Source organism: Lagopus muta, chromosome 7 (assembly GCF_023343835.1).
Source record: "Lagopus muta isolate bLagMut1 chromosome 7, bLagMut1 primary, whole genome shotgun sequence".
Classification (NCBI taxonomy): domain Eukaryota; kingdom Metazoa; phylum Chordata; class Aves; order Galliformes; family Phasianidae; genus Lagopus; species Lagopus muta.
This window is the reverse complement of record NC_064439.1, coordinates 50,639,044-50,653,255: the sequence shown is the minus strand read 5'-3', so window position 1 is coordinate 50,653,255 and position 14,212 is coordinate 50,639,044. Positions and strand designations below refer to the sequence as shown.

Genomic DNA, 14,212 nt, shown 5'->3' with positions numbered 1-14,212 from the left:
GGCGAGCAGCTCTAATAACTGGGATAGAGTGTAAGGAGATAAATTCAAATGGAGCAGAACATCCATGATATAAGAAAGGTGAGACGCTACTCAGCCTAAAGCACTGTCTCACTATACAAAGATATCCAGCTAACAGCAACTTTTTTTTTTCCCCCCTTTGGAAGCAAGTTTCCTTTTAACTGCCTGTTAAATATTGTTTCAGTATCATACGAACAAGAATGGCAACCACTTCTAGCCCCCAGCCTGACTGTTTCCAACTTCTTTTGTCTTTTCAGTTGCAACAAAGTACAGACAGACAGTGTGGGATTTTCTGATGGTTGTGGCAGTGCTTTTAAATCACGGTGTTAGGATCCTGCTGGTTGTTCTACCTGCAAGGCTCGCTGGCAGGACTGGATGCACACCAAGTGGCCACCCTGCCTGCTGCTGCCCAAATCAAGGTAGGTACCTTGCACCTGCAGTCTCAAGCAGAACCCGCCTGGGTGGCTGCAATGCAGGTGGGTCTGTGGTCTCAGGGAAAGTGCTGTCCCCAGAAGGTCACCTGTTCTTACATGCTGCCTCCCTCAGAACACCTGTTTCTGATCTTTTTCCCAAGCTGTGCCAAATGAGGTTTGTTTCTGTCAAGCATACAAAGCTTTGTTCCCTCTGCCCCTCTATTGAAAGCTGAGCTTCAGGGTGAATTTGTGACACCATTTCTACGTTGGTAAAACTTCCCTCCTTCTAGGTAACGAGCTTTAAAAAAAAACATCAGTGCCTACACCCACAAAAAGATCTCTGCTGAGATTCTCTCCCTGCTAAGCTATTATTTCTGACAAAACACTAAAGTCCCACAGTCACCACTAAAACTCATGCTGATTGCAGAGGGCAAATTTCCAGGTGCAGCCCAGAGGATCCCCTCTTTGAGCTGAAAATACGTGTAAGAACCTGCTCCAGGATCTGAAGAGTCCCTGCTCTGCAGCCAGGCCTCGCCAGCTTGAGGAGCAGAGCTTCAGCTGGTGCTGTGAGAAATGCCGTGCGTGGGACCCCAGGGCAGTGCTCAGAACCACTGGAGCAGTGAAAGCAACTGAGGGATGCAATGCATCCAGTTTGATCACGGAGAGCCCAGGATGTCAGATCTCACTGATCACACCGAGGAACAGGAGAAACAAGCAATCTATCATTCAGTGCTCAGCCGTGCTTAGCTTATCAATTCAAGAAACAGAAGAGAATTGGCTGCCCTTCAGTATACTTTCTTGCAGAGTGACTGCAAAGGGATGGGGGGGGGCTCAGTGACAAGGATAAGGGAAGCTGTCTTCTCTAGCGCATGGTGAATGAGCATAGCAAAGTACAAACCAGAAGAGCTGCTACTTCTTTAGGAAAAGAACTTTCTGATAATTTCCCCAAGCTGTTATTTGGAAAAAATATGTTTTAAAACAGATAGAGCAGGTTATTTTGTGATTTCTTTAACCTCTGCTATTTGCGAAATCGTAGTCAAAGGTGAGTGCCTATATGTAGTTCCATTTCTATGTATAATGACCAGCCTTTCAGTCCCAGGGTCAGCCTGTGCAGAGACACATCAAAGCCCAGAAAAAGGATGGGGCTGAGCAAATCCCTTCTTCTCTTCATCCATTCAGTTAGGATAAAAGCATTTTCCAATGGTGCAGGATGCTGTCAAACTTCCAAATACTTTAGTAATGAGGGCTGCACATGCACTGTAGAGAGCCAGATGAGGAAAGTCGTCTGATGGTGTCAGCTGGGACCAGAGTCTGAAGGATGATACTTAGCTGAAAGCCTTCACACATGCAAGAATCAGCCCATTATTTTCTCTACGGTCATACAGTGCTTTTCACATCTGTGGCTTGAATTTTTCATAGAGCAGGGTCACCCAGGTTAATACTGCATAATCTCGGTTGCTGTTCCTTTCTTCTTTTCGTTTTCACTGCTTCGTATTTGCCTTACAATGCACCAAATATTTATGTCATACAGCAAACAATGAAGAGAAAATAACAGAGAAAGCAACGATGCATCTGCAACATTGCTGGCCTCTTTGATCTGACAAAGACAGAATAGCCTGCAACCCAGAAGGGCAGGAAAAATCAGAGGAAGATGTGAAGAGAATGCTACTCCCAAGGACAATGGTTTGACCTTCACATAGAACACTTTCTTTGTAACACAAACCCTCTTCAGCTGAAAGTGAATGATGTTTCATTTTATTTCACATTCATGAGCAAAGACCTCAACTGAAGAAGTTGGGGAGATTACATGTCTGCTTAGCACGAAGTGCAGATCATCTGACATTCTTCTATTAACTTAAACAAACTGCCAATAGTTAATAAAGAAACACTAACTCTTCCACACTAAACCTGACAAATTTACTTACATGGTTCAAACTCAGGTCCAAGAAACAGATGTGAATAATGAAAAATAAATAACCTAATCTCTCAGCCTACTGGTATTTACTGCCTTGTTTGGTTGGCTGGGTTTCAGAGAAGACTGGGACTGAATAAGTCACGTAGATGGGCACCCATAAAATGATGGCAATCAAAAAATAAATGGCAAGACCTGAGTTAATAAAACACTGCGCACCACAAACTAAATTACTTTTCACATCCCACAGAAAAGATGATGTCCAAGGGCATGTCATGTTGTTCCTCTGTAGACAGCTGAAAGGAATTCTCCAAGATCCAGAAATGGTGAATGGACTCATTCTGAGCATGTGAGAAATGAGTACCAATACACAAATACCTTTCATTAGTACTGGACACATCAACCCCCTACCCAGCATCTGGTTTCCAGCTGTTGTTTGCATCAGAAGAAGGTAAACAACAAAAAGTCTCTACCTGCATCAAGGGAGAAAAAATGTAATCTTTCCCGACCCAGATGCAATCAGACAGTCAACTTATAGCAAGTAAGACTTTTTGGTATTTCTAGCGTTATCAACTTGGGACCATTTCAAAAAAATCACAACCCAACACCAAATAAATCCATACCAACCAACCAACAACAGAACCCCCCCCCCCCCCCCCCCAAACTTTTAAAAGTTAAGCTTCAGGAATGTTCACTGAAACTATGTGTAAGATTGACCTTTCCTTAGCTCAGCTTCCAGAATAAACAACATCAAGACCCATCCTTCTCTAATGCTAGTTGGACTAAAATTCCTTAGCTCAGTCAGGTCTCTGCAAAGATGAGTCTGGCAGGCAGTGAAAGTCTGTCATCAAGGCCAGATAATCTCTGGCGGTCAGCAAGTCTCTCTTCTAAAAAACGCTCACTCTCAAGGCCACCGAATTTTCAAACACAAGACAAGGTATGTAGCTTCTTAGAGCCAAGTGAGCTACAGAGCTTTGCTAAGCTCCAGCAAATCAAAATTGCTCACAGTGAAGCCTCAGCCTGTCAAAAATGATCTTCAGCACTTCAGTAGATCAGGGTCTGAATGCTCACTTCTTGTCACTGATGCTGGCTCAGAGGAAGTGCCATGAAAACGTTCATGCCATGGTTTTGTAAAATGCACCTAAGAAAATTGCACTTTTTTTTCTCAGCATTTATTGTTCTTACAGTCCAAGAATTTATAATCCATTGGAGGTTTTAATCAAGTCTCACAGCACTCAGCAGACAGAAGACAACAAAAAGCTAGGATATGGGACTGACCCCAGATCACAGAGGTTATCTGTGACAGTTTGAGAGCAGAGTCTCTGTTCTTTTGGCTTATAAATACACATTTAAACTGAAAGAATACTCATTCCTCTGTTTCACGGTGCACTTAAGAAGCAAATACTCTCTTTCATTTTCATACATTACTACATAAAATTGGCAAGGAAAGCAAAGCACAGAATATTGCTAATAGGGAAGATAAAGAGAAACAAATAAAAGGCTAGCATAACTTACGGGAGCTGCGTTGTTTTTCACCGTGACGCTTGGAGTTGTGGCTCGTAGTGCCCCACTCACACCGTGATAGTATTTGAAGCATATCTTTGTTTCAGCTGAAAAAGATAATTATTTTGGATCAGAAAAATTGCAGAAGTTGTACAATTGGTTGCAGCAGATAGGCAGGTTCGCTCAAAAGGCTGGCAAGTGGCTGAACTGTGAGTGGTTCATAACTGACTGGTAGGCACAACAGCATCCCTGCTGACTCTGATCTGCTTTACCAGAGTGACATTTACAATTCTATTCCTATCACCTGAAACAGTTTAAATCTCTACATAACCACCTGTTAAGACAGGCAGACTTCAGAATGTATGATCAGAAACCTTTAGCTATGGTAGGAAGAAGAAAAGTAGGGATAAAGAAATCCTGGCTGTTCAGATATACCAAACACGAGCACAGGAATTGAGAAACCTCGTAAGACAACACAACTGCATAATTGATCACTGACAGGTTTCACCGAGCCTATTTGTTTTGGTCTTGGTTAGAGCAAGGACATATATCTACACAGATTATCTGCTCTGATAGTTACTACAGAAAAACATTTTTCAGAAACAGTGTAGCCTCACAAGACCTCACCTTAATTGTATTTCCACTGATCTAGAAATATGTGGATTAGGTGAGAAACACAAACAAGACCATTATTTTGGACTTATGGCAATGCTTTTGCCAAATAGTCAGATAAATACATCAAGTAAAATCCTTTTCAGTAACTGTATCAAGGCACAGAAGAAGTGAAATCACCTTCTTGTTCAGGAAGGGTATTTTCAGCCAGGTTCTCTGTTAGACCCTATCAATAAATATCACTTCCTAGGATTCTCCTAATCCAAGCCCCTAACTCCCCTGGACTGAGTGACCTGCCAATGCAATCCTGGCTCCCTATCTGTCTAAAGACTTGAATTTTCCTTCAGAGCAAACTAGGATGTGAGCTGGGTTTCTATGAACCCACACACAATGAGAACACAGCAGGTATGTAACAGATACAAATGTGGCATCTGAAAGATGCCTGTTTAAAGAACACAGCATTAATATCTTGCAGTTTGAACGGGGGGAAATGGAAACCTTCAGCAGCTACACAGTGCATAGAATCACAGAGTAGCTTGGGTTGGAAGAGCCCTTAAGGACCATCCAGTTCCAACCTCTCTGCTATGGGCAGAGCAACGAGATTGCTCAGTTGCCAGCAACTAGATCAGGTTGCCCAGGATCCCCTCCAACTTGGCCTTGAATGCCTCCAGCAATGCCTCCAGCAAACCCACAGCTTTTCTGGGCAACCTGTTCCTGTGCCTCACTACCCTCTGAATAAAAAAATCTAATCTCAGTCTTCCCTCTACTGTGTTATTACTATTTGCCCATATGGAAAGTCTGTCTCTCATGATTTTAAGCTCCAAGTACTGGAAGGCCACAATGAAGTCTTCCAAGAGCCTTCCCTTCTCCAAGCTGGATAAGCTGAGTTCCCTTGGCCTTTATTTGTAGAAGAGGTGCTCCAGCCCTCTGATCATCTTTGTGGCCACCCTTATGCATCTGAAGGTGCTTTTCATTATCAGGTTCTCCTGGACACAACCGTCCATGGAATGCCAACAAAGCTCACTGTAATTATGGTCTCTACATAAGAAAACGATAAAGGAATGCCAGTGTTTTAATAGACAAGTCACATTGGTGTGAGAAACGATTATGCAAGGTGAACAGCGGGGGCCCTGACCACAGATTACATTGCTGTGACTGTTTCAGGTAGATCCAAAAAATAACTGAACACAGGAAGTTCCATATGAACACGAGGAAAAAATTATTTACTGTGAGAGTGACAAAGCACTGGAACTGCCCAGAGAAACTGTGAAGTCTCCTTCTCTGGAGACAGTCAAAACCTATGTGAACATTTTCCTGTGCAACCTACTGTAGGGAACCCACTTTAGAAGGGGAGTTGTATTACATGATTTCCAGAGGTCCCTTCCAACCTCTGTGACTCAACCAGAGAGCCACCACAGTGCATATGCCACCGAATTTTCCAAACCCACAGCCCAGGACAACCAGACAGACATTTCTGCTCCCCCACTGAATTCATACATGCATCTGCCACTACAGACAGATGCCTGTTCAGCCTGTTTATTTTGCAGCACTTCACAAAAAAAGCAGAACAGGATGCAGAGCTCCACAGCCCCTCCACACAAGGATCCAAAGCCCATCCTGGGGTTTGACCATGACTTGGAGGAAGTTCTGCAAATTCTAGAGAACCACTTCAGATGACCACGTGCACAGCTGCACCCAGGGGAGCAGTAGCTTTAACCGGACAGTTTTTGCAGCTCTGATGGATAGACCTCCTGGTATCATCCGTGACCCCTGGTTAAAGAAACAGAAGTGCAGCTGATAGCAGAGCTGAGCCAAGTGATACCTTGGTGGCACCTAGGAGCAGCAGTTGTTTCCTTTTGCAGCAAAAAAGCTAGATGAGGTGGTGGAATTGAAAAACTGCAAGTCCAGATTGAATTCTCATGTTGCAATTTTCTTTACGGAACTGCTCTGCAGCTGAATCCTTTATTCACTGAGCAGACAGTAAAAATTAAGGTAACACAATAGCTAAAATATACAATTCTCACCAATTATTCAAAATCTTAATTTTCGACTCCCCTGGAGATTTTTAGCTACAGCTTGTGTGGAACAATGGGAGTTAAAATACAGATAAACTTTTTTTTTTTTTTTTTTAATTAACTCATGCAGTTAATAAAATATAACTTCTGGTAGTAGACTTTATGAAAATGTTCAGACCTCACAGCAAGAAACTTCACTGAAGGTTGACAAGTAGGAAACCAGTTACCGTGTACACGGGGACACGAGGGTTTAAAATTACCTATATAATTAAATGAAAAGTACTACAGTGTGAGAGCAGAAGGAGTGAATGTATTTTTCTGTAGGCATTCTGGATTTTGATATTACTTTCAAGGACAACGGTTTACTAAGATAACTGAATATGCATTTAGAAAGAACCTCTGTGTGTATTGAAGGTTCCTTTCTTCTGAGTTTCACACAATTACAATTGATAATTTAATTTTCAATCAATTCATCCAAGTACAGCTGCAAACTAGAAAGAAAGCAGCCTAGAGAGATGCAAGGTTCGTGTCCAATTCAAAATGGGGCAGAGGGGGAGTTACTCATCAGGCAACAATTGTCACAGTGGTTAACAATTGTGATAAGAGCCAGCTTGAATGAAAGTCTTATGGAGATACCTAAGGTTGAGAAATTGCTCTGGAAGCATCAAGGGAACAATGTTTTCTTTCTTTCTAATTTTTTTTTGGACTTTTTCCCAGATCTGTTTCAAATTGAAAACATTACAAAAATGGCTATTCTTACTGTATTCCAAGCTATTCTTTTTGGCTTCTTTATAAAATTTTAACAAGTATATCTTGCAAAATTACAAATGACATCTTTATGCACAAAAATGTCACCTTAACTTTTTGGGGTTTGTTTGGTTTTTTGTTTGTTTGTTTGTTTTGCTGGGAGCCATTTTTTCCTAATAACGTGATTGGTGCCTCCATTTTCACTTCAGTGGTGTCCTAACATTTTAATCCACATGAAGATTTTTCTTATACCTCTGAATCACCTCAGAAGGATACACTTGCAAAATAAACACAGACATTCACTGGCCTGGTACCCCTGCACATGAACAGAAAGCATCTGAAACACAGGCAAGGCAGTGATCTAAATTAACCTGAATATTATCCAACATTGGCATTAGAACATGATAAGCTATAAGTAAGGCTGTTTGCACTGTAGTCTTGTAGATGAGCTTGCTCTGGAACAAAGACGATCGTTTAACTCTGTCCTGTTGTTCTACACATGCTACACTGCAAGGTGCAGTGGTGTTGTCTGGTTAATTCCAGTATAAATAAAGATGTGCCATTGTTCTTTTCATATCAGTAATTATGAATAGTAGCTCACTGGATCGGGTAATGAAGTTATTATGTTAAAATCATGAAGTAACGAAGTTAGATTCCCCTCTCAATTAGCATAAATGGCATTTAGACTGGCAAAACTTCCAAGTGATGAGATATTTAAAGACACTCAGAAATACTTGTGATAATTACCAAACTACTTGCCAAGAACAAAACAGTCAGGAATTCCCTATACACCAGGCTTGGTATCTCCATTACATAAATAAAACAGTCCCCAGCTGCATGCTCAGGTCCACATGTAACTCTCATGGGTGCAGAAAACACAGCTGCCCAAAATCAAGGCCACCAAGACAGAGACATGAACCCCACAGAAGAAGACATGGTTCTGTTTCGCTCCTTGCACTCTACAGGCAGCAGCCTTCCATAGGTGGGTGCTCCTGGGGATGAGCCAGGTCATAGCTTAGCCCAGACACTACGGAGATCACAGCTTCTTGTTTACAGCACAGCTTTGACCAGTCTGAGTTGTGCCAGAGGACTCCTCTGCCATCGACTCTCCTCTCCCCTCTCAGGAAAAGTATCCGGTCTGCAGAAAATTATTTCTCTATGGAAGGCCTGAATTATCTCAGTTACCAAATCAGTTTTGTGAATTAACAACAAAATTAATTACTAGCTGAACATTACTCTTCTGAGCTATATTCTATGCTGCTGTCAGTATCATCCAGCAGTTGGAAACAATGCACTAGCTATTAAACTGAAGCAAGAGGAGATAAAAGCTAGTAGGGGCTCCTAATGAACTTCAGATGGAGATACCGAAGGTTGAAGGCTTCTAAGAGGTTTACTAGTGCCCATCATCCACCCATTCTTGTTTCCTGTCAGCATTATTCCTGTTGGTTCGTGTGATATGCATTAAGGCAGTTCAATTCCTCCAATGCTCTACCGTTCTCAAAACTGGCCTAAATCTCTTCTGTTTTTCAAAATTCACATATATATATTTATAACTCTCTGTTCCTCACTAGGGCTTAACTTGCACTAAACACTGACTTAAGTCTCTCACATATAACAAGAAGCACTGCCAAGATTAAGCAGTTTCCCTTGTTACACTGAAAAAAAACCCAAAAAACCCAACACACATTTACATTAAAAAAACAAACAAACAAACAAAAAAGCAAACAAACAAACAAAAAAACCCTCCAAAACACACACAAAAAATCCATCTAAAAAATCCCCCATATCCTAATCGGTGTTTTAAGGAAAATTTGAACACTATTCTTTGGGGAGGCAGGAGGCATCAACATGCTTTATCAGTTGGTGTTCAATAGGAGTGTGTGTTACATGAGGAACTTCCACAATCTGGTTGTAATTTCCTCCCGTGGCTCTTTTTGTTGGCATTAGCTAAGAATTTCTGAGCACGTCTGTCAGGGACGCAACGTCAGTCTTCAAAATTTTGTGTCTTTTACGATCAGTTCCATCTATTACTAAAAGAGCTGCTGTTGCTCTTTTGGCCAAACTTTGCACATGAAAAATGAGAGGTGTCAAAATTCAGTAATGAAAAGGTAGCTGCCCAGGGTTGTGTGTGGGAACTGAGCAAATCACATCAGAGAGGGAGGGAGCAATTAACTTATGAGACATAAGGATTCACAAAGATTTCCTCCAAAAAGATCCAGAAGGAAAGTAAATAAATGGATGATATTGTGATCAGATCACTCAGAGACCGTCTTTCATTACAGTGGGCCACAGCAGTCTCCAAAGCAAAGAATGGGAGTTAGGGAGTCTCTGCAGAACTGGGACTGAATGCAACAGGGAAGCTAAGAGTGGCAGATGGAAATAAAAACAAAAAGGAATTACAATGGGAAGTCAAAACAACCATCAGAGGCACATCAGTAGCTACCTGAAACCCAGAGCTCAAGAGCAGGTCCTTTGTACCTGCAGCATCAATACTCCTCATTGCTAACTTCTGCCAGATGTGCCTGTTGTTGCTCCATGCAAACAACTTGCTTGGGAAATTCGCTTCCACAACTGCTTATTCCTCATCCTATACCAGAAAGTCTATATACTATACCAGAAAGTCTGCACATTCCAGGAACTGTCTGTCTGATACGTGATAGTGAAACTAATGCCTTCAGGCTGTTCCACTTCTATTTCCTTAAGCTCGAAGCTGCTTACAGTAGGTGTTTAGTAGTAGAACCTCCTATGGGATTCTGTAAAGTCCCTCAGTGTTTGGTTTAGACACCAACAGTTTTAAACCCAGCAAGGTCTAAACATGAATCACATAGAATCATAGAATGGCTTGGGTTGGAAGGGACCTCAAGGATCATCAAATTCCAATCCTCCTGCCACATGCAAGGTTGCCTATCACAAGAACTAGTAAACATCAGATTGCCCAGAGCTCCATCCGGCCTGGCTTTGAACACCTCCAGGAACGGGGCATCCACAACCTGTCTGGGCAGCCTGTTCCAGCACCTCACCACTCTCTCAGTAAAAAACTTCTACCTGACATCCAATCTAAATCTCCCTTCTTTTCGTTTTAAACCATTCTCTCTTGTCCAATCACTGTCTACCCTTGTAAAAAGTTAATTTCTCTCATGTTTATATTTTCCTTAATCCCAGCTGCAGAATTTTTTCCAATTTTCTGACAACTTTTTTTCCTGTCCTGGTCTAAAGCAGACATGTGCACAAGTACATTTGAACACAGACTCCCACAATACTTTCTTTTTTTTCTCAAGAACTGCAAGATACCAGATTTTAAAATCTCAACTTGAAGATTATTGTAGTGCTATCGCTCAGGAAAGAAAAAGGCATCTGCAGGTAAGTTTAACCAGTACATGCTGATAGTTTCAGGTAAAAATACCTGCAAGGAAACCATAAGATCTGAAAATCAAGTAGTATAACCCCAGAAAACTTATCAAGATCAAATTTCAGCCAAAATATCCAAACTTACCGAGGTGAAGCAATGCAGAGATAGAACATTTGAATATCCTTAACTCTGCAACAATGCAAGATGTATTACTTGAGTAGTAACAGAAATACTTGAAAACCAGATCAGATTAGCTAAATTTTATTTCATCTTCCAAGTTTTCCTTCTTGGTTTTGTCACAGACTTTTTTCTTCACAAGAATGCACATTCACGGCTTGTAGCAAGAAAGCTGATTATCATATATTTATCACTAATTCTTTGTTTTGTTATTTGCGATCTGTAGGTACTCTCTATTACTGACTTTCACTTCTGTTTCCTCTGCTTGACAATTCCACTTAGCAGCTGCCTGCCTCCAAGAACCAGAGTCACACCGTAAATCAGTACTCTACAGTACCTAATGGGTAACAATAAATTCCTCACAGTCAGTGGCACAGTGTCTTCTGTCCCAGCTTCCCTTGTTTGTGCCTCCAGAGTTGCAGGCTCCACGCTACATTGATTTTGCATCCAGCCATGTACAATCTGCCCCTATTACTATGCAGTTCACACGAAGTGATACAAGTCTGTGATTAACTGCTGGTACTCAGTAATTTTTCAGGTGCAGACTCCAAAGCACGAGACAGTAAAGCCATACCATTTTTACTACGTGCCTCTCATCATGCCATAGGAACACAGAGGTAACCAGGAGTTCCTATTGCAGGAGAAATATAACAAAGTGGTTTTGTGAAGAGCGCATAAATCTCATTTCAGTAGAATATTGCTTATATACTTGACTCATAAAAACTGCCTTTTTGGCAAGACTCACTAATAAAAAATGCTAGTGGCTGGACTAGATGCGTGTCTGTACATTCATTGCCAGCACTTGCATACATTTCTTTGCATAAGCAGGGCTCCTAGCATTGCTTATTACTGAAGTTGGTTGACATGTTCCATTATAAGCCATGTCTTCAGGTGCCTGTATGTTTATCAAATATGCATACATGTAAATTTAGCATGCTGGATATACAGAGACGCACGCCAAGAAAACTTCATGCAGAAATTTGTAGCAGTGAGGTTAAGGTTATTTTTACTCATTAAAGATTTCTGATTATCTTTCTTTTCACTCCCCATATTAATTTGGTGCAGTAATGAGTTTACTGAGCATTTATCTTTCAGTATTATATAAAGCTACATTAGAGATCAATAACCTCTCCAAAAAAACAGCCTCTCCAAAAAATTTGGTTTGAGACATCTTTGGCTTCACAACCTAAATGCCCAGCAGAATCACAGAATCACACAGAATCACAAGGTTAGAAACGACCTGCAAGATCATCGAGTCCAACCACTCTCCCATTCCCATCAGTGCCACAAGCTACTAAACCATCTCTCGAAGCTCCAAATCTTTTCTGCGCTGAATATGTTGCAGACTGATGCTAAGGCACTTTTTCTGCAATGCAGATCTAAGTTCTTTCTGGCTGTGCTCTATCTGGGTGTCTCTCCTGCATGCAGGAAGAATCTTGCTGAGTATGTATGAAGAATCTTGCTGTGCCGAGTACTACACATGAGGAAAACACAAACTCACTGCAGAAGTGGCTGCATTGAAGGAAGAGATGAAGGTAGCAGGGAGGACTAGGAGTGCGGGTGGGAAAGAAGGAATTGGACAAATCAGGTTTGGGAAGCAAGGAAAATAAAACTCTGCCTTGTAGTGATCATAGGCTTGAATGGAGCAGGAGCTTGAGAGAGCAGGTAGCAGAGCAGTTTCACAGGGAACTGGCAATGGGATTTACTGTCAGTTGGCTGGCTCACATACTGTCTGGGTGGGAAGAGGTTAGAATGCGTTAAAATTCTACAGCCATCCAGCAGCCCTTGTGGAAGCCTACTTCATCATGATCAAGTGCCACCAAAGTCCTGCTCAGGCTGGTATTCAGAGCAACTACTGAAGTCAAGGCAGGGCAGAGCAAGGCAAAGCTTCCTCAGCTCCCTGTCACAGGAAAGGTCAGTGGCAGAATGGCACTGCTAAGTCACAGCAGCTGAAGATGCAGAATGCTTTTACTAAAAAGGTGTTCTAGCCTTTGTACAGCTAGGAAAAGAATCCGAGGTTTGCACAGGTGCATACTCTCAGACCATCACTAACTTCACAAGTTTTACTGCATGGCACAGTTTTGGATTGAAATCTGGCTTGCTCAGGCTGCTCACATTCTTAAAGATTATCATTTCTTCCTAAAATCCTTCTCTGAAATATGAGATCAAGAGGAAAAAAATACATAAAAAAGGACACAGCTTTACCATTCCTAGTAGAGTCATATGTCATCTCTCATTCCATTGCAACCAACAAACAATTTGCTCCATATTCATAAAGACAGAAGGACCCAGCCCAGAATTTTATATTATTGTTATGCACAGATTATATTATATTATTTACAGATAAACCCAGCAGTGCTATCTTATCTGCTCTGCCTTTGGTGGACTGGTGTAAGGAAAGGACTGATAGGCACCAACCTGAGTGAATGAGCTGGGCTGTAACAAGTTACCTGCATTTCATCCAGGGAGAGAAAAGCTATTTCAGAGAGACGTTTGCAAACAGCAGATTTTATGAGCTGCACTAACACTGAGACTTTAATGAAATTCTGGAGCCTACAGGCATACGATGTTTTTATGTAAATCAGCTTAACTGCGAGTTGTTCACCATCAGCATTTGCAAGTGAGCAACATATTCGAGAAAAACTTGCAATCCTCAAAGCATTTTTATCTGAGTGGTAGTTGAGTCCATAATAACTAGAAACCAAGATCTTAAAGTACTAACTGCAGGCAAAATAAAATACATGGTTACCTATTTATGACTGAGATTACACAAAACAGCTTTCGAAATGCAGCAGTTATATCAGCTTAAGTTCTAAAATAACATTTATATTTTAAAACTGCTTGCCACCTTGGTTACAATTGACTCAATGATTTTCTTATCAAAATTAATTAGTACATCTACAGAGTTTTTGCTGTCACTGTTCTCACTTCAGCACATTGTGACCACATAATCTACTCTCCCTATTTCGCCTGTCTATCCAAGTAACTCCCCCTTTTTGCTCAGCCACTCAAATGAATTCATTGGTTATGAAGGTTTAGACTTACACAGGAACAAGCTTTCAAAAACAGCACGTAGAGGCATGATCCATCAAAGAGGAAGAATGGGCAGAGCTGGGACTCCTTTCCCTATTGCTATTTACAGCCACTGAGCTGTCCTACATGAACAAGTCCCTCCTGCCTGTCCCGGGGACACAGTGACATCCTTTAGGCTTCCAGGTATTACGTCTGCCTCAAGTTAATTGTATCCTGCAGCAGAAGCCTGGGAACCACCAATTCCTTGATTTTATCAGGGCAACAGTATTTTAAGGTCTTAATTAAATAACCATGACTGCATTATGCCTTCAGGCAGAGCCTTGAGCAAGAGATAATTTATGAACTTCAGAAATAGCCCTAGGAAGCCAAGTGCCTCAAACACAGCCCTCTATACCACAACAAGTTTTTATTCCCCTTGATCTTCAAATATGAG

The 14,212-nt window shown here is 41.5% G+C and overlaps 1 protein-coding gene across 7 annotated transcripts in view; it reads right to left on the bottom strand.

The window, feature by feature from the left end:
* The window catches only part of HECW1 (HECT, C2 and WW domain containing E3 ubiquitin protein ligase 1), a 244,083-nt gene that overhangs the window by 110,838 nt on the left and 119,033 nt on the right, over positions 1 to 14,212 (bottom strand). For all 7 annotated transcript variants that reach the window (XM_048952248.1, XM_048952249.1, XM_048952255.1 and 4 more), the window contains one exon: positions 3,859 to 3,953. In XM_048952248.1, coding sequence (XP_048808205.1) covers positions 3,859 to 3,953 — 95 coding nt within the window. The remainder of the gene's footprint in view (positions 1 to 3,858; positions 3,954 to 14,212) is intronic.